Genomic DNA, 26,414 nt, shown 5'->3' with positions numbered 1-26,414 from the left:
CAATTATATAATCACTGAAGCCTGACCTCAGAAATGAATCAGGCAAGAGAGAAGTAACAGAAATCCTCCTTCATCTTTCACCTCAACACTAATGTTTACAGTGACCTATTGCCATCACCACACCCACCTGCACACCTACCCCGTTCTGTCTGGGTGCCCTTCTTTGGGTTCTTATGCTTTACTCTATCAGCACTAATCTCACTGTCCTCACTGTTGGTTTAAACACTTGCTTCCCCAGAAGACTCGAGGGAAGGAAGCATATTGACAAAACCGTAGTTCCCAGTACTCAACCTGGTGCCTCAAACATAGTAGATGCACTATAAATGTGTACAAATAAAGTGGATGTAAGATGTGTGCTTAAAGAATTCACAAGACAGGAGACTGCATTAAAAAAAAATTAAAAAGGAAACATCACATTTAATTTAAAGAAAAAAAGAATCAGAAATTGTCTGGAAAAACAACGGAACAAATCAACTCCTGAAAGAGTTCTGCATCTTGTTGATCACATTTATTGAAAGGGTTGGAGAAAAATAAAAATACCATTTATCTTAAGAATTTGTGAGATATAAGCAAATCAACTCCTTTCAGGAGTGGAGGAATCCTTGGTCATTTCTTAATATCAAAATTTATGAAGGTTTCTCTTTTTGAGTATCTTCTACATTTAAAGAGGCAATCATACAAAGTGTCCTATATTCCACACAGGGCAAATTCTTTGTTTCAGCCAACTCTCAATGGAGGGGCAACTAGTACAACACCATCTCCCCGGACAAAGAGCATCGGAATATTCCGTTTTGTAGACTGGAAGAGGAAAAAAAAAAAACAGAACACATTTATACAAATGTAGTATTTATTTTTTAAGAGAGAAATTTGCAAACAAAACCAAACACAGATTTCACCATCACACAAACTGACTCAAAAACCCTGGTTACTTACCTTTGTATCCCAAAGAACCAATCTATTAACTGTTCACTTTCCTAGATATCAACAATTAGAGCAGAGCCTGAAGCTTTCTATCAAAATCCATTCTCCACCTCTTCCTAGCACATAAATGGACTACATTCCTCATGCTCCCTTGCAACCAGATACAGCTACGGGACTGGGTTCTAACTGGTGGGAAAGGAACACAAGTGACTGACCTACCCACAAACCTCCCATAAATGTCCCTCTGTGGTCTTGCCTCCACCACTGGATGGATTCAGATAATGGAGAAGCATGGGGATGGCAGAGCCACAAAACAGAGGAAGTCTGAGTCCCTGGTCTGAACACCTGAAAGAAAGCTATTGTGCTGACCCATTCAGGACTGTTATGTGGACGGGAAAATTCTGCTCTGCAGAGCCAGTACATGTTGCTTCTATGTACTACTGCACTCACATATATGGAGTAAGACAGATACTTTGGGGCATTAGCCTAGGGTCAAGCCTGATGCAGTAATGAAACAAATATGGAATGCTTGAAATCCTCTATGCCTCGGCAAAAACAAAGGCAAAACTGTTGCCTGCAATGGCTTGGAAAATAGTTCAAGGACCTCCCAAACCTATAGGTTCTAGGTGAAGTGGTTAGAAAGTGCCAAATGTTAGTAGGAGTTTCAGTTAACTTGATGTTTCAGCAATATAACAAAGAGATGAGCTCAAGCAAGAACTAGCAGGTTTTCTAGCAGAGATTACATAGGATTGGCAGGGTTAGAAAAGCAAACTGTTTTTAGAGTCCAAATTGTATACAGTAAGCAAGAAAAAGTTTTTAGGAACAAAGCCCAGTAAAACTTCTCAGTTAAACAAAATCAGCCCTGGGGCAAAGATTAGTTTAAGGGACTTGCTTTCCACCCACACTTACTTCAGCAAATGGCCTCAAGGTAGTTTGAATTAATTTGAGGGAGAGGAATATGTTTGGAACTAAAGAAATAAAGATACGTACAAGCTATGTCCAGGAAAAAAGTTTGACTGAGGTTAGCAGTCCACAGAATTGATTGAAAGTAAACAGATCAGACACATATGAAGTCCTAACTTTTTAAAGAAATTGCATTATAAAGAAACCATAGCCTGGCTTAAAAAGCCTTTGAGGTTGCCAGATTTACCCAATAATAATACAGGTCACCTATTTAATTTTAAATCCAGATAAACAAAAACCAAAATTTAAAATATAAGTGTTTCAAATACTGCATGAGACATACTCGACCTAACCAAGGGATTTCTTCAACTACCAGGACCGGGAACATTACCGCCTCCCCAGGGGATGCACCACTGTTAAGACCAATAACTGTTGTATGTTGCCATTCTTCTGAAAGTTGTCTTTATGGTGGACAACCTGTCCCTGCCCTGCTAAAGTGGATGTGGGAGGGGCAATGGCAATTAATTCACCCTTTTTAGCTACAAAAATGTATACATGCAGATCTGACACAACTAACTGTCTCTTGGCCAGATTGAAAATATTTTTTAATAGCTGTGTTTTCATAACATTTTTAAAAACATAAACACTATGTTTTATGACCTTCTTGGGTACTCAGACTGTTAGGTAGAAAGATAGACATGAGAAGCCAGGGAAGGGGAAGACAAGGTTCAAGGAAAAAACTACCCGGTTAGACAACAATGGTTTTGCACAGAGAGACTTCCGCCCATGGGAACCAGGCCAAACTGATACGAACCAGATCACAGCACAGGCTCAACTTAACAAAATTAAGAACCGCCCAAACCACACCTCCTAATTTCATTGAAGTAAAATTGTGGTTTTTCTCCCCCAACCCACCACCGGCGTGGGTTTTTCTTTGTGCATTTGGGAAAAGACATGCACACCAAGAAAAATGGGTGTATAACTAAAACTGTTAATCAAACGACCTCACCATGTCAATCAAGAGGCACCCCCTGCCTTAGACATGATAAATAGACCCTCCCCTAAAAGATGGGGGCCTCTGTCTGCCTTGACTATGGCCCACTCCTCCGTTGGAGTGTATTCAAAGAAAACTTCTGCTCAGCTTTGCTATTGTGTCTCTGCCTTTCAATTCTTTTGGCAGGGACAGGAACCAAGGAGAACAAACTCAACCTGTAACAGAACTAACATAAAAGGAGAACCCGTAACACTAAATTCAGTATACTTATCTGTCATCCATGAATTTACCTAACTCTTCCCTAGACGATACTGCCTCAGGACAGTGGTTCTCAAATTTTAAAGCATGTAGGAATTACCTGTTTAATAGCTTGTTAAAACTGTTTCCTAGGCTCCATGCCCAGAAATTCTCATCCAGGTCAGGGTGTGGCTCATGAATTTGCATTTCTATCAAGCTCAAGGGTGATGTCAATACTTCTGGTTTAAGGTACACCCTCTGAGAATTTCTCAGAGAAACAAGTATCATTTATGTCTACTGTCTGCTGTTACGAAGCAGTACTTCCTTCTGGTTTCCCTCAAGTTGCAAAAGGCATCTAGTTCTAGAATGATTAGTTTAGTGAAGAGTCTGTGCTCTTCAAAACAACTGATATTTACTCAATTGGTCGTATTTTCTGAACAAAAAAGTCCCTTCCCTTCATATGATCTATTTCACCCATAATGATTCTCCAATGATTCAATTACAGTTTTCTGAAGATCCAGTGAACAGAAATGAACATATGAGAAAATGAGCAGCATTTTCCAAGGTAAGCAGATTCTTTTGACGGCCCTAGTGATCCCTGCCTCCTGGTATTCATGGCTTTGTGTAATTCTCTCCGTCTGGGTGAAACTCGTACCTTGCTTCTGACCAACAGAATACTGCAAAGGTAATGGGATGTCACTCTCATGATTAGGTTACATAAGACAGTTACTTCCATCTTGCCAGCCAACTTTCTTGCTGTGTTTGATGAAGCAAACTGGCAGGTGGGTAGAAGAGCTGTGGCAAGGAACTGAGGCACTGAATCCTGCCAACAACCATGTAAGTGAGCCTGAAGGAAGATGCTTCCCCAAATGAGCCTTCAGTTGAGATCCCTGCCCTTGGGCAGCCTTGTGGGAGACCCTGAAGCAGAGGCCCCACATAAGCTGTGCCTGGACAATGACCACAGAAACTGTGAGCTAAAAAATGTATGTGCTTTCAAGCCACTAAGTTTTAAGGTAATTTGTTATGTGGCAATATGTATTCTAAAGACAAAAAGTACTATGGTTATATTAGTTTGGGAAATGCTGTATACTATATACTTCTTAGCAATAGTGATGCAGACTAGCTTTAACCCAGGCCTATTTCACTCGGCTGTTAGAATTAAACATGATGCTTATAAAATGGATAGCACAGTGCTTGACACATGACAGGCATTTGGCAAAGGTTAGTTCTCTAACCTCTCCCATTTCCACTTACTTACTATTAGAGTAAGTTTATGTTATGACAGCACACTTTCTCAGATCTAGTATATACCAAGATATTTTGCCTTACTGTTCATATTCAAAGTACATGCCATTTTTCTATGTATTGGGCAATTTCCAAGTAAGATTTTAAAGCCCACAGTGGCAGGGACCAAGGGCCAGGTTCTGAAGATTTGTATGATTTGGTCTATCCATGTTAGGTTGGTGGTTGCTAAGTTATCCAGAACTCAGTGCTACCCTAACTTCAGGATTTCAATGTCCACCAATTCCATCACCAAGTACTCTGAGCCCTGGGCCCTGACACAGAGAAAAAAACTCTGCAGGCTTTGAAGCTGGTTCGGCCTGGGAATGAAATTCCTACTTTATTTCTCCCTAATTGAACTTGCTTTCCTCAGCTATAAAATGAGTACTACTGACCTCAGTGTTACGAGATTAAATATGATAAAACATGCAAATTTGGGGCACACAGCAGTTATTCAACACATATTAGTTTCCTTTTCCCTCTATTGTCTTCCTGGATAAGTAAATATTTTTTCTCTATTTTTTTTTTTTGTTCCATGACAAAATATTCCCTTCAAATTAAATTTGTGTGTATGTTTCTTCATTTTTCAGTTGTGGAAGCAGATAGAGAGGCTAACTGACTTACTTGCTATTATAAACTATAATTCTGTCAAAGCTTGGAAAGAAGACCTACTGACATCTTCAAAAAGATCAATAAAAAGGCAAAGTGTTAACAGCCTGATAAAACTGATTAGCAAATTATATATTGTAAGTTGAAACTGGATTAAAATGAATTCTCAGAATGTTGACTTTTTACCTATTCATGTTGTTTCCATCTCCCAGTTCATTTTAAAACTTAACTGATAGTACGTACCTCACTTACCTCTCTAATAAGAATACAAAGATGGTCCCTGACATAGAAAGGACCAACAGCATTTTTCAACTTTATGACGGTGCAAAAGTAGTATGTAATAAGTAGAAACCATACTTGGAATTTTTAATTTTTGTTTTTTTTTCTGGGCTAGCGATATGCTGTATGATGCTCTCTTAGTGATGCTGGGCAGCAGCAAACCACGCTTCCAGTCAGCCACATGAACACAATGGTGAACAACCAATACCTTTACCACCTTTCTGTACCCACACAACCAGTTTTTCACTTTCAGCCCAGTATTCAATATATTACATGAGATATTTAACATTTTACAAAATAGGTTTTGTGTTAAGATGATTTTCTCAACTGTAAGCTAATGGAAATGTTCTGAGCATGTTTAAGGTAGGCCAGGCTAAGCTATGATGTTTGGTAGGCTAGCAGTATTAAATGTACTTTTGACTTACGATATTCTCACCTTAGCAAAGGTTTATTGGGACATAACCCATCATAAGTCAAGAAGGATCTGCACTTCATTATTATCTCTACTCCCTCCCCTCCCCTCTATCTTCTCTCAAGCTGAGCATATACTTACTGCCTACAGCTAACAAGGCACTATAGGGAACAGAAGGAATCATGTCCTGGTCTCTGTCATCAAGTAGCTTGTAAGATGAAAAGGAATATACAAAAGAAAAAGTGAGTAAGGTTAGGGTCAACTAAGTGGTGCCAAGATTTAGAAGATTCAACCAAAGGAAGAAAATAACGTCAAGTTGGTCAGAGAAAGCATCACAGAAGAATTAGGGCTGAGCTGGTTCTTGAAACATGCTTTGTAAGAAAAAGGTAAGGGAGAACATTCCACTTAGGGGAAATATTATGGGAAAAGACACAAAAGCAGGACTACAGAGGGCATACTGCAGGAGGCCTTAACCTAGTCTGAATTTCTGCTTTGCACTATAGACCACAGAAAGCCTTAAATGTCTCTAAGCATGACTGTGGCAAATGACAGAAGTGTTTGAGGACAATTGCTTTGGCAGTCAGTCACACATGGGCTGGAATGGAGGTGGACATGAAGAGAAGTGCCTGAGCTAGGGTCATGGCAATGGGAATGAAAAGCAATGGAACGCATATCAAAGTGAAGGAACAATCAACTGAATTAGTTACTTATCAATGTTAGTGAAAGGGAGAAGTCCAAGAAAATTCTGAGATTTATGGTCTAAATAACTGAGAAAATTATGAACAGAATCAGGGAACTAAGAATGACCTCATTTTGAAGGTAAAGAACACCAGAAATTTAGTTTTAGATATATTGAGTTTGAGATAACATCTGAAGTGGAAATATTTTCAGTAAGAATGTTGGAAATGAGAGTGAGGCGCAGAAAAGGAAACAACTAGAGAGACAGATTTATCCATAATCATAATGACCACTAATTGCCACATGCCACCTGTGTTATTCAATAAATCCTGGGGAGCAGGCAAAGTTACTGGCATTTTACCAGAGGAGGTCCCTGAAGCTTAGCGAGTTTCTGTAATTCGCCCAAGGTCACATAACTGACTAATCACCAGCAGCCAGGATCTGAACCCAGATCTGTTAGGAGTGCAAACTTTAATGCTGTACTGATTACTGTTATATAGACTCACAGCTTACAACACACAATAGTCACTGAATGATACCTGGGGGGGAGGAGGGAGGAGAAGCAGATTAAAAAAAAAAAGCCCATGTTCTAAGGGAAGAATAAAGAAAACTGGGAAAGGAGTCAGGAGTGGCTGAAGAGTGGAGGAAGGCCAGCATAAGGGAGAACCACAAAAACCAACAAAGACTAACATTTGAACATCATTTGTTACTTATCTGCAGGCTTTTCATGTAACCTCAATATCCGTATAGAGTGAGTCCTATTACCAGCCCCATTTGACAGACAAGGAAACTTCCTTACAGGCAAATTGGGTAATTTGGTAGTTATACAGCCAGTAAATAAGGGAGTCAAGATTTGAATCCAGGCAGCCCTGAAATCTGATCCCACATTTTAAACCACTATGCTCGACAAGGGTCAGAGACTATACTTAAAAGACTTAGTGAATGTGATGTTCTTTTTTTATATTGAACAATGAAATGTGCCAACATTTGGAAGATCTGCATAACTCAGTGAACTAGTATTTTCCAAATGACCAGGGCTTGTTACAAATCATCCATGTGTAAAAGATCCATTTGAAACACAATGTAGACCAGTGAATTTGCATATAACCAAAGTATGAAAAGTTCATTGATATGGCTTCGGATTCCACAGTGCAACCTTTAAGAACTACCACTTGTTGAGTTTGGGGGTAGCACCAAAGGCATGTAGCCAAAAAAAATAGTACTTCCTTTTCTAATTATCCATCTGTGTGGGGTCAGATTTCTTCAACAATAACATACCCACATCAAATAAATACAGAAAAAAATATGCAAGAATCTAGATGTCAACACTTAAGCCAGGCATTAAAGAGATTTGCAAAAATGTAAACAAAGACACTTTTCACTAAATATTTTAGAAAATAGTTATTGTTCATAAAAATGTTACTTATGTTAACATGTAATGGGTTATTTTTAGTGAGTTAATAAATATATTTTAAATTTCTCAGTTTTAGTTTCTATTAAGTATTGAGTAATTCACATCAAAGCAACATTATCCAGTATTACTGTCATATACCAGCACAAATTAGCATCTTACACAGTCATCTCATTGAATCTTGACAAATCTATGAGGTAAGTGGTACTATTCCTATTTACCAGAGAGAAAATTAAGTCTGCAAAGTTAATTCCCTTGCCCAAAGTACCCCAGAAAGAAAGTGGCCAAACCAGCAGAGTAGTAACCAGGTCTTTAATTGCTACACTATACTGAGTCCATGAGTAGATACCAAAGCATGACAGGCTTTCCATAAATAAGTGGTAAGCTGTTGAATGCTGAGAAAAATTGGTATTTTAAAAGTAATGAATAGAGCTGCATGACTTACTTTATATATCTCTTCATATGTTTCTTCATCAATTTCTATAGTAGTCACAGTTTCTTCCACATCACCCAATATCATATTTAAATGTTGATCATAAGCCTGAAGTGGGAGGGTGAGGGACGACAAAGTTCAATAATCAAATTAGGAAATAATGAACAGGGTTTACAATATACAAACAGCTCAATTTTAAGTAACACAAGACTTATAAACTTTTACATGCAAATAAGAAATGACCCTGCTCTATTAGTAACATACTATTTCTTCCCAAATCATTTCCAATGACAATTTAGTGGACCTGATACAAATACAAAAATTTTTAATGGCCAAAAATAAATTTACTCAAAGTAACTTGAAATTTCTTAAAGTGTTATCCACCCTGTTATCCAAGGCAGTCACATCAATTATAATAATTATGAAAAACAGCATATGCATCACTTTTCAGTAGCCTTCTTTCAATTCCATCTGTAATAGCATGACAAGAAAGATAAAGGACATAATATTCTTTGCTTTAACTGTGGAGGTGATGGCACTGCAGTTCCTAAAGGCACAAGACACTCTCATTCAACCCACCCTATCCTAAACTAAACACAAGGTAAATTAAGGAGCAACCATCTGCCCATTTATAACCCAGCAAGAATTTACTGTGTTTGGTACCTACAGGGTAAGTCAATAAATGCTGCAACTCAGATACTCAGGGATGGCCTCAATCCAAGCTCCAAGGCTCATGCATTTTACCAGAAGGTAACCCTCTGGGTGGGGTCTTTTTCAGAACCCACTTATGCTTACTTCTAAAACGTGTCAAATGGTTCACCAGCTCATATCAAAAGTAGCCAAACAGCCAAGTGGGGGAACTGCCAGGCAGGGCACACTAAGGATAGCAAAAATCTATACTGGAGGGTCAGAAAACAAAAACGTGGGGGCCATTCAGTATAAAGACAATCAAACTTATGCAGGAAACTAATAAAGAAGCCTATAGGAATTAAGGCAACAAGTCCTGTGTATCTCTCCATGTTCCACAGGCCCATGCGATTAAGCTCAATTCTATTTTTCTTGGCAAAGTTTCCACTATTCCATTTCCTGGGGTTCCCTCTTCCCTTAAGGCTAGCTGTATATTAAAAGACTACTGTCTCCCTAGGTCCCCACTTCCTTTCCAAGCACAGGAGGCTCTTTGCCTTTGTTTTATGGAAGGTAGAATCATAGTACTTATAAGAGGGGCTGAAGTCAGACTGCCTAGGTTCATTTCCTGGCTCTCCCCTTATTGGTGATGTTACCTTAAGCAAGTAATTTCACCTTTCTGAGCCTGAGCTTTTTCAACTGCAAAACAGAGACAATGAGTATGTATCCTCATAGGGCTGTTATAAAGATTAAATGAGAATAACTATATTTGGCATATAATTAATGCTCAATAAATATATGCCATTTTAAATCATTTTAGGGTAGAAGGGCAGTAATAACAACACACTCAAGAAAACAACAAATTTTCAAAAAGAGACAAAAGCATCAGTATACTTTATGAATAAATGGGACAACCTCAAGGGACCAATCCTATAGAAATACTGGCACAAAGATATGTACAAAGAAATATGTAAATGTGTACTATGAATATAACATGTGCAAATACAGAAAAGATCTGGAAGACTACATGTATCCTATTTTTAACAGTGGTTACCACCAGAAGAAATGGGATTTCACCTTTTACTCATTGTATTGCTGTGCTATTTAGTTTTTTTCACAAGAAAACAAAAACTCAAGTATATGCCAGTATTTTAAAGAATATTAAGTAAGGATGGAGGACAAATAAACGTTATTTACAAAGAAACAGAACGGAAAAAAAAATCAAAGAAATGAAAATGTTAATAAACTTCTGTTGAGAAAAAAAGTGTTAAGAATATGAATAAAATGCAGCTGTATGGGCTTGTAGAAGTATGGGTGACTTTCCGCCCCCCACTAATCTATATTCAAAATACTCTTTCACAGTGGATAGTTTTTCAAGAGGGTGGGGGTAGGGAGGGATGACAATAAAAGAACCTCATTTCAAGGTAATTTAATAAATTTACTTACATGTAATCTGCCTCGAAGCTCCCTGTCATTTCTCATTTTCACATAAATTCGTTCATCCAGGCTGAGCCTGATGAGGTCCAGGGGCTCTTCTACAGTGTTGGTAGTTTGTTGCTAGTAAAAGAAACAGGCTTAGTAATACAGAACAAGAGAGTGTAGTGTTCAAATCATTGCTATGCTGTGTGACTGTGGGCAAGTTACTTAATCCCTGTATGCCTCAGTCTCCTAATTTGTAAAATAGTGGATAGCAATTGTGCCTACCTAATACTGTTGTTGTGAGGCTTAAATGACACATATGAAGGCTTAGAACGGTGCCTGGTACATAAATGAGTGACACATAAATGAAGGCTGAAACATAAGATGCACAGGAAGAAGTTATACAACAAAATAATCCTGACTGTATTGTTTCCTCAAACTTCAAACCACCTGGCCAAATTTCAGGGAACAGGGAGTCACTCTCAGGGGCTTTAGCCTTACCTCAAATATCATTTAGTAATTGGAAAAACATTCATTTAATGACTGCCCCATACTCATCAGAAAGCTAAGCATATTTGAAGGTTAGAGGGAAGATTATGAGTTCAGTACAAGGCAGGTTGAGTTTAGGATGCCAGTTGGCCAATAAACTGAATATATTTGGCAGGCAGCACAGAACACTGGTTGAAAGCACTGGATTTGGAGTCAGGTAGTGTGGTTTCAATTCCTGACTCTGACACTTAAGGACCGACATTAAAAATCACAGAATCTCTAAGGAGGAAGCCACAACCTTCCCTTCATGATTCTTGTGAGGATTAAATCAGCTAATGTATTTAATTAATGTATTTAAAATAGGACCTGGGAAACAAAGTACTTTATAAATGGTTCTTGTTATTACTGTTGGAAACATAGGTCTCAGATCAGGGCTAGCATGACTTGGGGTCATCCATATGGAAAGGATGGTTGAAGCCAGGAGACTTGGTAAGATTATTTAAGAAGTGCTTCTTCAGTGAGTATATGCGGCTGAAGGTGAATGAATGTTAAACAGGCTCTACAACTTTATAAAGAGCTGTGGGTGGGAGCTTTATTTTTATCTAAATGGCCAGAGAAGTCCTCTGTGACGAGATGAGATTTTAGTGGAAAGCTCAAGAACAGGGAAAAGGCACTGTAGTTATTTTGTGTCTGCAAGGGGGTGGGGAGGATCCTGACCTCAACTGGTCCCCAGGTCAAATAGGTGTTTGTTAAGGACCAGCTAACCACTAGATTACAGGGATAGAGAAATCAGTCCCTGCCCACAAGGAACGCATTCTAGCAGGGACAGTCATATAAATAATCACAACACTGTAAGAATATACATATGACAAAGTCCTACTGCGCCTTTAGCTTCAGTGGGAAGCCTACTGCCCACCCATTTCGCCCAGTAGTGCACTCTTCAAAGACGCCTCCCTGGTCATCCAGCTTCAGTCACTCAGTAAGCACTTCTTGAGTGTTTCCAGCACTTCTAAACCTCTAGGACAGGGCAGCGAACAAAACAAAACGCCTGCACTTAAGGAACTCACATTCTGGTGGGGGTGGGGAACAGACATTAAACAAAGCACATACTTAGTATGAACAAATAACACGCTACGAAGAAAACTAAGGCAGACTGAGTTGAGGTTTATTTTACGTAAGTGGCCAGAGAAGTCTTCTGTGACGAGGTGAGATTTTAGCGGAAAGCTCACAAGCTGTGGCCTGATCCACGAAGATACGAGGTAGAACATTTAGAGAATGGCGGGAGAGACGGCCCGTAGGGCCACCAGCTATTCTGTATGCTAGCTCCTGGCTTGCTTCCGTTACACCAACCACAGTTCTTCTGCCTCGCCGCCCAGGGCTGATGCTCACCGCGTTACGCTGAACGAGGAGTACCCGCTGCGCTCGGTAATGGTACTGACTCAACTTTACTATCACGCTGCCAGAATCTCGGCAGCTCCGTGAGGCAGGCAGGGATAATTATCCCCATTCTACAGCTAAGGGGGAGACTGCAGAGAAAGGAAGTGACATGCTTGAGGAATAACTAGTTTTCAGGCGGGCTTCCAACAGCAAAAGATCTGAGGGCCTGAGATAAAATTCGGCGGGGACGCGGTTACCAAGGGGCAGATTAGCACCGAGATGACTCAGAAAGAGGCGGCACGACAGGCCTCCTTCCCAGGAGCTTGGGGAAAGCAGCCTGGCAACGCAAAGCCGAGCACAGCCGGGCCGCGAATGGCGAAGCCACTCTACAACGAGCTCCTCAGAAGACACCTACCTGGTCTACGTCGTCCGCCATGTTTCAAACCCTCCGCTCTTTCCCGTCTCGCGAGAGCACGCGAGCCTCTCCCGCCTCCGCAAATCACCGGAAGTTGAAAAAAATCTGTTTTGCACTTTCTTCCTGCATTGGTTGTTTGGGGTAGGGGCGGAGCTTCACCTGGGGGCGAAGGCAAGGTTTATACAGAAGGGGTGTGACTGTGCCCCCAACCACCCCCGCCCAAGCGCCTGAGGCGGAGCGTCCCGTGGGGAGGTGTTTCCCGGGACCAGGGCGTCCCTTGCGAGACCGCAGGATTGCCTGGGCAGGATGGCTCGGAATCGCGCGGCCGGCAGGGAGCCGCGGGGACGCATACTGCGCAGCCGGAAGGCCAAGGACAAGAGCACGGCCCGGCGTGAGGAGAAGGCGGCGGGTGAGGGCGAGGCCGAGCCGGGCTTATTTAGGGGGAGATGGTGAAGGAGGACAGGAGGCAGGCCCGGGTGCGGGTAGCGGCGAGGCCGGCTCCTGGAGGTGGGGGCGCGGAGGCTGATCCGTGGACCTCTGCGCTGAGGAGACGACGTTATGGCGCCCAAGGGAGGCAGGCTGTTGTGCCGCTGTCGCGGTTCTCTCCGATGTCGCTGCGCCTTGCCCTCCACGCGAGGAGTGATGCGCTCTGAGCGGTTCCTTCGGAGCACAACCTGACCATGACCTCCCCTGCGCAGCCTCTTTTCTGTGCCCTGTTGCCCACAGGTTAAAGTCCAGCCGCCTGGCAGATATAAAGGGCAAACTGGGAAAAGGCACTGTAGTTATTTTGTGTCTGCAGAAAACGGACAGACTAGGATGTTATGTTTGGTCAGCGAGTTTTAAGAGTGGGTAGTATTTCAGGAAATGGCTGTGAAAGGGAGTTGTTGTTATAGTCAGAGGGAATGTATTCTGAATATGTGGCAGTCCAAAGATTAAATGTTTTAAAATGATGGACATGCCACCTGCCTGAGGCATTTCTTGTAGCTAAACACGTCACCTGGGCACCAGCTTGGTATAGCTCCACCTTTTAGTAGTTCAATGCAGTTGGGTAGATTATTTTGGATAGATGATTTTGCCCATCTGAACCTCGTCTGTGATACATAATACTACCTTGCAGGTGAAATGTAATAGTACTTTGTGAGTTTTCAATGAAATAGCAGATAAAGCTCCTGGCGTGGTCCATGTTAGGTAATCAGATGGGCTAGTTATATAAGTTCAGCCTAAATGTAGGTAAGAATGCACCTAAGCTTCACTCAAACTGCTAGCCAAAGGAGCTAGCAGTGTAAGTTCCCAAGGTAGCTTCCAGAAAGAGCTATGATCATTGTTGTGGTTGGGTGGAGGAGCAATCTGGTTGTGTGGTTTGGACTGCAGGTGACACTAATTCGGTGGCTATTCAGTGTAGTTTCAAACAGTGTAAGAAGAGTAGGGTTTAACAACATCTGAGTGCATGCAAATAATGGTGACACTTGGCTGCTTTCAACAGTTAGGGACAAAGAAAAATCTTCCACATTATTTCCTTGTTTCTGTTAGGGCATCTTTTCTTGCCAAAGGTGAATTTCAGCCCCAAGAAGTTCACTCTGAATTTGGTGAGACTGAATAGCAACAACGGATAGTTGGGGGTAAAAGGGTTTATGCCACACTTTATTCTTGAGATGGTGGGTGGAGGGCTAGAATCACGTCTGCTTTTGGCAAGTTTGCAATCTGTCTTTGCCCCCAGGCCGCTCTGCCTTTGCACCACCCCTGTGAGAGCACTGGGCAGAGCTCCTTAAGTAGCAACACAGACAGTTATGGCTCACCACCAACAGGTGTGCACACATGCATCTATGAGCATTGCATGTGCACAGTGGGCAACTAGAGTAGGGTCAGGTGAGGATCTTGGCCATAGTGACTTTTTCCCTACATATCTCTAGGTTGTTCATATTTCTTCTCTATATTAATGCCTTCACTGACATAATTCATTAATTCCTTTAACAAATACTAAGGACTTATTTCCAGGCTCTGTTCTAGGCACTAGAATTACAGTAGAGAACAGGACAGGCAAGGTCCCTGCCTTCATGATGCCTTTAATCTTTGGTGACGGATAGGTAGGGAAGACAATAACAAGTTAAAAAATAAATCTACATGGTGGCAAGACCTATGAAGAAAGTAAAACAGGCTGATATAATACTGACATGGGAGTGGGGAAGAAGCAGCCAAGTCAGAATCATTGGTCAAGGAGGTGATATTTTTAGCCAATTTTTGAACATCCTGAAGGAGACATTCATAGGAAGTTCTTGAGGAAAAGAGTTACATAGGCAGAGGAGTCACTAAGATTGAAGATCTTAGGAGGCAATGAGCTTGGGTAGTTGGCTGGACACAGTGAGTGAGGGGGCAAGTGGTAGGAATTGAGGTGGGAGAGGTGGGCTGGACACTTAATTTGGAGACCAAGCTAAAGAGTTTGTATTTTATTCTGAGTGCTAGAGATGCCACTGGCAGGTTTAAGCAGGTATTTTTATTAAATCTCAATAGATGGCCAAACAAGCTATAGTGGTAATTCCTGCCTTGCTGAAATAACTATGTTGAGTTCAAGAGGCTGGCTAGACATATTAGATAGCTCTACTTCTTGGGGAGTCCTGGAAAATAGCCTCTAGATTCTCTGGGATAAAAAAACCACACAGCAAAGATTAAAGAAAAAAGAATGTCATCCATATTTCCACTGTCCAGACATAACTACCACTAAAATGATGGTATATTTCCTTCCAGTCTGTGTTTCTTTATGCAGTAGAAACCGCACTGTAAAAACAACTTTGCATGTTTAACTTTTTATCATATATTATTTTCCTTCCTCTTAATAGATTAGTATTTCATTGTGTGACTGTACTTTAATTAATGGTTATCTCATGGTTGGACGCTCAGATTTAAAACATTTTTGGATATTATGAGTAATGATACTATGAATAATTTTTATTATTCAGTTTCCTCCCCTCCCCCCCTTTAACTCCACCTCTTTCTTCAAAGCACAAAATACACAGCTGTAACTTCTAAGCAACATTTAAGTTTGGTGGGGGAGAACCTATGCTTCTGAAGTATCCTCCCACCTGCATTTTTAGATTAGTAAAAATTAAGTATTTAACGTCTTTGCTTACTAATTAATGAGGGCTAAAAACCACCATAAGATCCAGAAATCCTGACTTGACAGGGCTTCTACTCAAAATGTCAATTCATAAACCTTTAAGCAGCTTCTGGACTTGGCATAAAAAACCTGTTTCTAGATTCTAAATAATTTTAAAATAGTTTATGTTTCCATTACAATGTCTAAAACATGGGAATACATAAATGCCTTCTTTTTATAAAACATTAAAGAAACAACTGAATTCAATGATATCATCTAGCATTAAAACAAATGCCCCAATATTGTTAAATTTGTGAAAATTATTATTTACATCAAAACTGAGAGTCTTTTCCCCATGCAAAAGTAGATTCTTGGGCAATATAAATACCTAACCAGAGAGTCAGCAGAACAAACCATAAATGGAAGGAATGAATAAGTTGATATTTTAAGTTGATATTGCAGTTCCTTTTGGAACCTCAATTAAGGCTAGGGTACTTTTGTTTTACAAATGTAATTGAAACAGAGTCATGCAAAAGGAGATGATTTATTTCAGACTCAAGATTATTTGTATGAATGTATTTGTTGAGAGAAAGATCCTCCCCTGCCATATTTATGAACTATTTATTAAATTTAGCAATATATTTGTGTTAATAAACAGACTGTACTTTTAGATAGCCAGACTTAACTAAAGCCACTGGCTTATGCATTTTTTATATTTCCCTTTAACAACAACAAAAAATAATTACTTTAAGAAAATAAATGTATTTTTGAGTTACTACTATCTTTTTCCAACCCTAAGCTTGCTGAGGTGGTTGGTATACAAGTGCCATTTGGGTTAGATTGGAAAGGTTTCTTAAAGTGTGTGTTCTGAGCAGAGTTTGTCTTTGAAAGATGGCAGAAACATGGATTAATAGAAATACAGTCGTAAAACTTGGACATATTTATGAACTTGAAGCATTTTGCTTAATAATGTAAGTTATCCCTAAAATAAATAGTCTTGACAGGTGTTGTTAATTAATGGATGTTAATTAATGATGTATTTTCCTTGCTGGATATTAGCTGAAATTTAAGATTTTGAAGTTAGATACTGAGTCACGAGATGGTCTCTTTGTAGTCTTAGGAGGAGAAGAATAAAATGCCTGTAAAGGAAAATGGTTTTTACTGTATGAGAAGACTGGAGGCCAGACTGAGTGTGGCAAGAGGCTGAAATTGGTTGTTGACCAGATATGGACGTTGAACTAGTTATGGAGATGTGGTTTGGAGGGAGGATGCACAAAAGACTTCTCATGACTTTGCCCATGAAACCACACTGCCCTCACCTTTCCTCTTGTCCCTAACCTGATGTTCCATGTGGTCTTCTAGGTGTCTTTGAAGATGAGAAACCTCTAAAAAAGAGCCTTCTCTCAAAAGTTTCACAAGGAAAGAGGAGAAGAGGCTGCAGTGATCCTGGGGGTCCAGCAGATAGCCCAGCAAAAAAGAAAGTGGCCAAGGTGACTGTTAAATCGGAAAACCCCAAAGTTATAAAGGATGAAGCCCTCAGTGATGAGGAAGATTTCAGGTGAGATGGTTGAAAAGCTTCAACTGGATCTTAATTCAGAGAAGTGTGAATAAGGAAACCTGTTCTTTTTGCTTGTCACTATGATCTGAGGAAAAGATGGGATCTTTAAACTCTTCAAGTTAGAGCTCAGAGCACTAGTAAAAGCTGGAAAGAATCTTAGCTATTATAGAGCCTACCTTCCAGACTTTCCAGATGAAGACAATGAGAGCTTGCAGAAAGTGGTTTGTTTATGGTTGTACAGCTAGAGGGTGGCAGAAATGAGGATGAGACCTAGGTTTTCTGACTCCTGGTCTAGTGCCTTTTCTACTATACAAAGTTATTCCATATACAGAATATTTACACGCCATTCCAGCTTTCTCTTGGACTACTCTCCTCAGGTACACTAACTGTTCTTGCCCAGCAGGAACTTCCGTACTGGACACATGCTCATACCTGGCTACCTCTGAGTTGTGTTCATGTTCTTTCTACCTGTAATACTTCTTTCCACCTTGAAGATGCAGATCACAAGCTACCTACTCTGCAGTCTTCATTGATTCTTCCCCTTTCTCCTCTGATTTTTTGCAGCATCTCTGAAGCATTTACAGTGCTGTGTCTGCCTTGTGTTATGCCTACTTGTGTCCATGGCATATACCCCTGCCTACTACCCTATAAGCTCTCGGAGGGCTGGAACCATGCCTGCTGCATTTTTGTGTGCCCTGTGACCTCTAGGCAGGACCTTTCATTTGGCAGTGTCCACTTTTCCAGCAGCCTCCACTCCTAGCGTGGGACAGTAGTCCAGGAGAGGGCAGCCATGAAAGAAGCACGAGAAAGCATGCAGATTCTCCACCGTGGTTCATCTCTTCTTTTCCCTTAGACTTGTAAGAACGCCTCTGAGCTTACTGCTTTCCAGTTGCCTCTCCCCACTAGTTGAAATCTTCTCTCTAGAGAAACCTAGGTACAGACCAGGATGCTGCAATGAAGGCTCTGGATCTCCTTTTCCCTCTCAGTTGAGAGTTGACTGCATCAAACCCATGGACATGGACATTTCTGCTAAGAGAGATTCTTTGTTTCTATAGAGAGAAAGTGGTAGACTAAAAAGGGAGTGTGTGTCTTTTTTTAGGACTGAAAACTGAGGATTGGTTATTTTAAGTGTGCCAAAATCTTGGGTAACATTCTCAGTTGATACCATGTGTCACACCTCACAAAAACTAAAAGTGATTCAATACTCTATAAACACATATGAATTTGCAGAAATGTATTACATACTAGCAACCATTTAGTTTGAGCCAATATTTAGCTAGCTACTTATCTAACCTACTTAACTAGCTGGCTGTCCCATGTTTCTGTTATTATGACATACCTGTATAGAGTCACATCCCTTTTTATCTTGAAGTTAGAATTTTACCAACTTCAGTTTTCCTTATATCATATTTCTTAAAGGTGGTGGAAAATCTTCTGATTTCCTCACAGTAGGATCAGCAAATGTGAATTTCCTTCTCATTCTGGCATCCAGCTGCATGTGTAGACACACAGATATGATAGCTTTTAGTTCTGGAACTCACATTATTGTGGTTTCTTCTAACTTTTCCCATGCCATTTCCAGGCACAGCTGTATCTTCCTTCATACAGCTCTAGGTTACAGGTTCATAGTGTTCTTTCCGTTTTGACAGCATGTCTAGTATTAGATGATCAGCACACCTTGCTGAGAACTTGAGACCCATGCTGGTGGAGAAAATGGGGCTCAGAGCTTCAGACCATCTCTAAATAACTGCAGCACATTCCCATACATAGAAGAAGGAGTCCTGAAGATTCCATTTGACTTAAATGTAGCACTAGGATGTCTGATCCTTCTGCACCTTCCTTCCTGTGATTTTTACACAGGGACTTCTCAAGTTCCCCCAAGAAGACACATCATCCAAAGAAAGAGGCCACTGTGGACGGAGGCAGCTGGGAAGGAGATGATGAGGAGGAAAGTGAAGATGATTGGGAAGAGGTAGAAGGTAAAATATCTTTCTCTGTTTTCAGAACGGTTTGATTCTGTTTTTCTGTCTGGTGCTGTTTGGAGCCATGTCATTTACTACAATCCTGTTTTCCCTTGAAACTAATACAACTGAAGATAAGGTTGCAATAGGGACTTGTTTATGATGGAAGGAAGAATTCATGACCAGATGACCAAAGAAAACTGTATATTCTCTTCCTCTGGTGGCTGTCAGTGGAGTAGATTATAAAGTAGAGAGGCAGCAGCGTCTCATAGAAAGAGCACAGGCTTTGAAGGTATTTAGACCTGGGTTCAGAGTCCAGCTTTGCTATTTATGTAGCTGTGTGAGCAAGGAACTCCAGCTGTCCGAGTTGAGGGTCTCCACTGGTAACATTCAGTAAAAATTGAATGCTTAGTATGAATAAGCACAGTCTACACTCCAGGATTGTTGTGGGGGAGAAAAAGTTTGCAAATGTAGTGGTGTGTCCCGACTCAAATAGTAGCTAATGTTACCATCCCTGATTCCTTCTGCCTAGCATGACTTTTCCCAGCTTTTTATTTTGAAAATGTTCAAGCCTACAAGAAAAACTTTTTACAAATTGAAGGTTTGTGGCAACACCAAAAGAAAAAGCAAGTGTATTGGTGCTGTTTTTCCAGTAGCATTTGCTCACATAGCCTCTGTGTCACATTTTGATAATTCTCAAAATATTTCAAACATTTTCATTATGTTTGTTATAGTGATTTGTGATCAGTAGTTACAACTCACTGAAAGCTCAGATGACTAGCATTTTTAGCAATTAAGTCTTTTTAATGAAGGTATGTACCCTGGTTTTTTAGACAGTGCTGCTGCACACTGTAGACTACTGTAGAGCATAATCATAACTTTCATATGCACTGGGAAAACAAAAAGTTCATTTGACTCACTTTGTGGTGGTCTGGACCTGAGCACACAATATCTCTGAGGTATACCTTTCCTCTTCTTCGGGATTCACCAACTTTAACATTTTGCCATATTGAATGTACCTTTCTCTTTGTAAATATGCATTGTGGAGCCATTTGAAAGTAAATTGCAGACATCTTGATATTTCACTTCTAAATACTTCCCATGCATTTCCTAAGATTCTTCTGCATAATAAAATAGTATCACATCCAGGAAGTGAAAAGTAAGTCACCAGTTGGTACAAAAATATCCTTCATTTCTGGTTTCTCTTTCTTTCTTTTTTTTTTTTTTTTTCCAAATGCAAGATCTAATCAAGGCGTAAACCTTGTATTTAGTTATGTTGCTTTAGTCTCTTTCGACCTAGAATAGTACCCCCGACCTGCCACCTTCCCTTCCCCTCCCCACTTTCAAACATTGCTGTTTTTGAGAGTCCTGACCTCTTGTTTTGTAGGATGTCTCATGTTCTGGTTCTGTTTGGTAAACAATTAGACATCACATGGTGGTGTTAAACTTGTTTCAATATCCCCTGGTTTCTTTCAGTTGTCAGTTAAGTTCAAAGACTTGATTGAATTTAGGTTAAATTTTTTTTTTTGACAAGAATACTTCACAGCTGTGTACTTCATATTGCATCTGCTAATAGGCACATAATGTCAGGTTGTCCTACTAGTGATACTGAGTTTCATCATGTAAGGTGGTATTGCCAGGTTGTGCCAATATAAAGGTACTTTTTCCCTCTGTAATTAACCATATGGAACTCCGATTCTGTGTATCTTCTTCCCAATAACTATTTACTTAATGGTTTTAGCATGCATTAATAATCTTGATTGAATCAAAGATTATTATATTGAGCATTGCAAGTGGGAATATTCTGTTTCTGTCATTTCATATATATTTATTAGCTCACTTTGATCTCTAAGCTCTCCCTTTTAAAAATTGTAGTCATTTTGTTTTCTAATGACTTTAAAATTGAGGTACATACAATAAAATGTATAAATCTTAATGTACAGCTTGATGAATTTTGACATGTGTATGCACTCATGTAGCTATCACCAAGATAAACACACCAAAGATTATCCCTAATATTTTTCCCTCTTCAACTATTTCACCCACCTCCCAACCCCTTTCTATGACAACTAAGTCTGTTCTCTGCATCTGTCAGTCTGTTTCTGTTTTGTTTGTTTTTATTTTTTAGATTCCACATATATGTGAAATCATGGTTTTTGTCTTTCCTTGTCTCATTTACTTAACATAATACCCTATAGGCCCATCCATGTTGCACATGTCAAAATTTCATTCCTTTTAATGGTTGGGTAATATTCCTTTGTATATAGGTACCACGTCTTCCTTATCCATTCATCTTTTTTCTCCCTGTTGTTTGCATGAAATATCTTTTTCCATCCCTTGACTTTTAGTCTGTGCATGCCTTTGGGTTTGAGGTGAGTCTCTTGTAAGCAGCATATAGATGGGTCTTGCTTTTTTATCCATTCTATTACTCTGTGTCTTTTGATTGGTGCATTCAGTCCATTTACATTTAGGGTGATTATTGAAAGATATGTACTTATTGCCATTTCAGGCTTTAGATTCGTGGTTACCAAAGGTTCAAGGTTAGCTTCTTTAGTATCTTACTGTCTAACTTAACTCGCTTATTGAGCTATTATAAACACTGTCTGGTGATTCTTTACTTCTCTCCCTTCTTATTCCTCCTCCTCCATTCTTTGTATGTTGGTCGTTTTATTCTGTGCTCTTTTGTGTTTCCTTTAACTGCTTTTGTGGGTAGTTGATTTTAGTTTTTGCCTTTAGTTAGTATTTGGTTGGTCTGCTTTCTTTGCTGTGATTTTATTTTCTCTGGTGACATCTATTTAGTCTTAGGAGTGCTTCCATCTAGAGCAGTCCCTCTAAAATACCCTGTAGAGGTGGTTTGTGGGAGGCAAATTCCCTCAACTTTTGCTTGTCTGGGAATTGTTTAATCCCTCTTCATATTTAAATGATAATCGTGCTGGATACAGTATTCTTGGTTCAAGGCCCTTCTGTTTCATTGCATTAAATATATCATGCCATTCTCTTCTGGCCTGTAAGGTTTCTGTTGAGAAGTCTGATGATAGCCTGATGGGTTTATCTTTGTAGGTGACCTTTTTCCTCTCTCTAGCTGCCTTTAAAATTCTGTCCTTGTCCTTGATCTTTGCCATTTTAATTATTAGGTGTCTTGGTGTTGCCCTCCTTGGGTCCCTTCTGTTGGGAGTTCTGTGTACTTCCATGGTCTGATCGATTATTTCCTCCCACAGTTTGGGGAAATTTTCAGCAATTATTTCTTCAAATACACTTTCTATCCATTTTTCTCTCTCCTCTTCTTCTAGTACCCCTATAATGTGGATATTGTTCCTTTTGGATTGGTCACACAGTTCTCTTAATATTGTTTCATTCCTGGAGATCCTTTTATCTCTCTCTGTGTCAGCTTCTCTGTGTTCCTGTTCTCTGATTTCTATTCCATTAATGGCTTCTTGCACCTCATCCAGTTTGCTCTTAAGTCCTTCCAGAGATTGTTTTGTTTCTGTAATCTCCTTCCGGGCTTCATCCCTTAGCTCTTGCATATTTCTCTGAAGATCCATCAGCATGGTTATGACCTTTATTTTGAATTCTTTTTCAGGGAGATTGGTTAGGTCTATCTCCTTCTCAGGGGTTGTCTCTGTTAGTCTGGTCTGGATCAAATTCTTCTGCCTTTTCATGGCGATAGAGGTAGTTGTGGGGAGCTGGTGCGTGTGTCGGCTGGAAGAACGTTCCTTCTTGCTAGTTGTGGCCCTCCTCTCCTGGGAGAACAGCAACCCCTAGCGGCTCATGCTGGGCAGCTGCGCACAGACAGGGTGTCTAATTCTTGCCCGGCCACTGTGGAAGAAGCTCTGCCCGGTTGTTATGGGTGTGGCCTCTGCCGCTATGGCGGAGTCGCGCCGGAGGGGGAATGGGTGGGAGGCTGTTTATCAACGTGAGGGGCCTCCGAGCTGTGCTGCTGCCCAGGGTGTTGGGGTGCCCAGAGTTCCCTGATATTCCCAGTTACTGGGATGATTGTGCCGGGGCGCTTCCGTCCAGCTGTGAGGCCCCTGTCCCTTTAAGATTTTCAAAAGGCACTCGCTTTTCTTTTGTCCCAGGGGCACTGGCTGAGGGGACTCACTTGTAGGCCTTACTGTCCTGTTTCCGTAGTATCCAGCACCCCACGCCCTGTGTGTCTGCGCTCTTGTGTGGATGGCTAGGGCTGGGTGTTTAGCAGTCCTGGGCTCCCTTTCCCTCCCCGCTCTGACTCCTCTCCTCCCACTGGGAGCTGGGGTGAGGGGCGCTCAGATCCCGCTGGGCTGCGGCTTGTATCTTACCCCCTTCACGAGGTGCTGGATTCTTGCAGGTGTAGATGTAGTCTGGCTGTTGTCCTGTGTCTTCTGGTCTCTCTTTTAGGAATAGTTGTATTTGTTATATTTTCAAAAATATATATAGTTTTGGAAGGAGATTTCTGCTGCTCTACTCACGCTGCCATCTTGGCTCCGCCTCCTATCCATTCATCTTTTGATGGACATTTAGGTGGCTACCATTACAAAAGGGTTCCCTTTTCACCACATCCTTGCCAGCACTTGTTTTTCCTTGTCTTGTTGGTATTAGCCACTCTGATCTGTGTGAGGTGATATGTCATGGTGGTTTTGATTTGCAGTTCCCTGATGAATAGTGATGTGGAGCTTCTGTTCATGTCTGCTGACCATCTGTATGTCCTCTTTGGAAAAATGTCTGTTCAGGTCCTCTTCCCATTCTTTAATTTGTTTTTTGGTATTGAGTTGTATGAGTTCTTTCTGTATTTTGTGTATTAGCCCCTCACCAGATATATCATTTGCAAGTATATTCTCCCTACACTATGTTGCCTTTTTATTTTGCTGATGGTTTCCTTTGCAGTGCAGAAGCATTTAGTTTGATGAAGCCACATATTTGTTTTTGCTTTTATTTCCTTTGGGGAGATATTTCCAGACAAAATTACTAATGCTGATGTTCAAGAATTTACTGTCAATGTACTCTTCTAGGAGATACGTTATGGTTTCAGGTCTTATATTTAAGCTTTTGATCCATGTTGAGTTTAGTTTTGCATATGATATTAAGAGAGTGATCCTGTTTCATTCTTTTGCTTGTAGCTCTCCAGTTTTCCCAAGACCATTTACTGAGCAGACTGTCTTTTCCCCATTGTATATATATTTTTGTCTCCTTTGTCATATATTAATTTACTATATATGCATGGGCTTATTTCTGGGCTTTCTATTCTGTTTTATTTGTGTGTGTGTATCAGTTCTTGTGCTAGTGCCATGCTGTTTTGATTACTGTAGCTTTGTACTACAGTTTGAAATTGAAGTGTGATATTCCCAACTTTGTTCTTCTTTCTCAAGATTGATTTGGCTATTCTGGGTCTTTTGTGGTTCTATACAAATTTTAGGCTTATTTGGTTTCAGTGAAAAATGCCATTGGTATTTTATTGGGGATTGCGTTAAATCTGTAGATTGCTTTAGGCAATGTAGGCAGTTTAACAATATTAATTCTTCCTAATGAGGAGCATGGAATAGCTTTCCATTTATTTGTGTCTTCTTCAGGTTTTTTCATCAGTGTCTTACAGTTTTCAGAGTACAGGTCTTTTACCTCCTTGGTTAATATTCATTCCTTGGTATTTTATTCTTTTTGGTGCAATTTTAAGTGGGATTGATTTCTTAATTTGTCTCTCTGTGAAAGATTATTTGTGTATGGAAGCAGATTTTTGTATATTGACTTTGTATCCTGCAACTTTATTACTTAATTCATTTATTAATTAGTTTTTGATAGAGTCTTTAGAGTTTTCCATATATTGTATCTTGTCATATGCAAATAGTGACAGTTTTACTTCTTAGCATTTTGGGTGCCTTTCATCTCTTTACTTTGCCTGATTGCCAGGGCTAGGATCTCTAGGGCTATGTTGAATAAAAGTGGTGAGAGTGGGCATCCTTGTCTGTGTTTCATCTCAGAGGAAAAGCTTTTAGCTTTTCACCACTGAGTGTAATGTCAGGTGTGGACTTGTCCCATACTTAGTTGCTGTACATTACTTCTATGCTTAGTTTGCTGAGCATTTTTATCACAAAAGGATGTTTTAGTAAATGCTTTTTCTTCATCTGTTGAGATTATCATGTGATTTTTGTCCTGTACTCTGTTATCACATTGATTGAATTCTCTGTATTGAACCATCTGTGCATCCCAGGGATAATCCCATGTGATTGTGTGTCTCATCCTTTTAATACAGTGCTGCATTCAGTTTCCTAGTATTTGTTGCATCTGTGTTAATCACAGAAATTTGCCTGTGCTTTTCTTCCCTTGCAGAGTCTGTCTGGTTTTGGTATCAGAATAATGGTTGCCTCATAAAGTGAGTTTGGAATTGTTGTGGCTTCAGCTTTCTGGAAGAGTTTGAGAAGGATTGTGTTCTTTCTTTATATTCTCTGTTTGGGGATTATTGGTGTCACTGCTGTTCAGTTTTTAAATGTGGTGTCCCTTAATTCCTAATACTTAAAATAGCTGATTTAAAGTCTTAATCTAGGAAGTCCAGTATACATACCTCCTCATAGACTGTTTCTGTTGACTACAAATTTCTTTTTTCTTTCTCTCTTTTTTTTAAAAATATTTTTCTTCAGGTCTCATAGCTTACTGTTGAAAAGTGGACAGTTTAAATAATGTGATAGCCCTGGAAATGGAATTCTTTCCTTCACAGACATACTTCATACTGTTGCTTGCTTTTTATTTGCTTTGTTTCTTTTTTACTGGCTTTTCCAAACTGTTTCAGCAATGTTCCTTCTCTGTTTCCTTCGGGGTCAGTGTAGTCTCTGTGGGATTACTTAGTGCTCAGCTATGTTTGGTCAGAGATTATCTTGAATGTCTGGAACTCATAGGTCTCAGTTTTACCAGGTGGCTCTGTGGGCATGTTGGGGCATGTCTTCAGTGAGTATCCTTTGCTGAGCTGACAGCTCTGCTCAGCCTTCCAGACAGCCTGCAGAGTGCCTCAGGGTCAGTCAGAGGCAAGAGCTCATGGATCACTAAGGTGTTATTTTTCTGAACATGTGCACAGACCTCGCAGACACACATTCCTATGAATGTGCATGGTCTTCCAGGTGTCTGTGATGTGTTTGGAGCTTTTCACAACCACTGTAGACATTTCATACCAAAGCTTTGTCTTCAGACTTTTGTTTGTTGCTTGCCCCAACTTTTGTCTACTGCTTAGGAAGTTGCCAAATGAAACCAATGTCTCTGAATATTTTTGACAGCTACCCCTCAGGAAAAATCTTTTCTCACTGGAAGCACTCTGAGTCAGGTGAAATAAAAGCAGCTTTGTGAGTGGAGTTTTTCAGGGAACT

The 26,414-nt window shown here is 40.3% G+C and overlaps 2 protein-coding genes across 3 annotated transcripts in view; one reads left to right on the top strand and one right to left on the bottom strand.

The window, feature by feature from the left end:
- Nucleotides 1-493: 493 nt before the first annotated feature.
- Nucleotides 494-12,577, bottom strand: LSM3 (LSM3 homolog, U6 small nuclear RNA and mRNA degradation associated). The gene is made up of 4 exons (XM_036911486.2): nucleotides 12,483-12,577; nucleotides 10,229-10,339; nucleotides 8,171-8,266; nucleotides 494-798 (listed from the first exon to the last, which is right to left on the bottom strand). The coding sequence occupies exons 1-4, from the start codon at nucleotides 12,501-12,503 to the stop codon at nucleotides 718-720; spliced, it is 309 nt and encodes a 102-aa protein (XP_036767381.1). The 5' UTR covers nucleotides 12,504-12,577; the 3' UTR covers nucleotides 494-717.
- A 63-nt stretch (nucleotides 12,578-12,640) lies between these two features.
- Nucleotides 12,641-26,414, top strand: part of XPC (XPC complex subunit, DNA damage recognition and repair factor) — a 42,616-nt gene continuing 28,842 nt past the window's right edge. For both annotated transcript variants that reach the window (XM_036911481.2, XM_036911480.2), the window contains exons 1-3: nucleotides 12,641-12,891; nucleotides 16,936-17,131; nucleotides 18,992-19,110. In XM_036911481.2, the coding sequence (XP_036767376.2) occupies nucleotides 12,789-12,891; nucleotides 16,936-17,131; nucleotides 18,992-19,110 (418 nt within the window). In that variant the 5' untranslated portion in view covers nucleotides 12,641-12,788. The remainder of the gene's footprint in view (nucleotides 12,892-16,935; nucleotides 17,132-18,991; nucleotides 19,111-26,414) is intronic.

The sequence above is a fragment of the Manis pentadactyla genome, chromosome 1, assembly GCF_030020395.1.
Source record: "Manis pentadactyla isolate mManPen7 chromosome 1, mManPen7.hap1, whole genome shotgun sequence".
Taxonomy (NCBI): Eukaryota; Metazoa; Chordata; class Mammalia; order Pholidota; family Manidae; genus Manis; species Manis pentadactyla.
Note: the sequence above shows the minus strand (reverse complement) of the source record. Positions and strands in the feature narration are given on the sequence as shown.

Excerpts from the sequence above, each read along its gene's own strand:
- LSM3 (XM_036911486.2), bottom strand. The coding sequence starts at position 12,503 with ATGGCGGACGACGTAGACCAG. Across the intron at positions 10,340-12,482 it reads TGGCGGACGACGTAGACCAG|CAACAAACTACCAACACTGT; the intron begins GTAGGTGTCTTC and ends TTCTTTTACTAG. Across the intron at positions 8,267-10,228 it reads AGCTTCGAGGCAGATTACAT|GCTTATGATCAACATTTAAA; the intron begins GTAAGTAAATTT and ends CTCCCACTTCAG.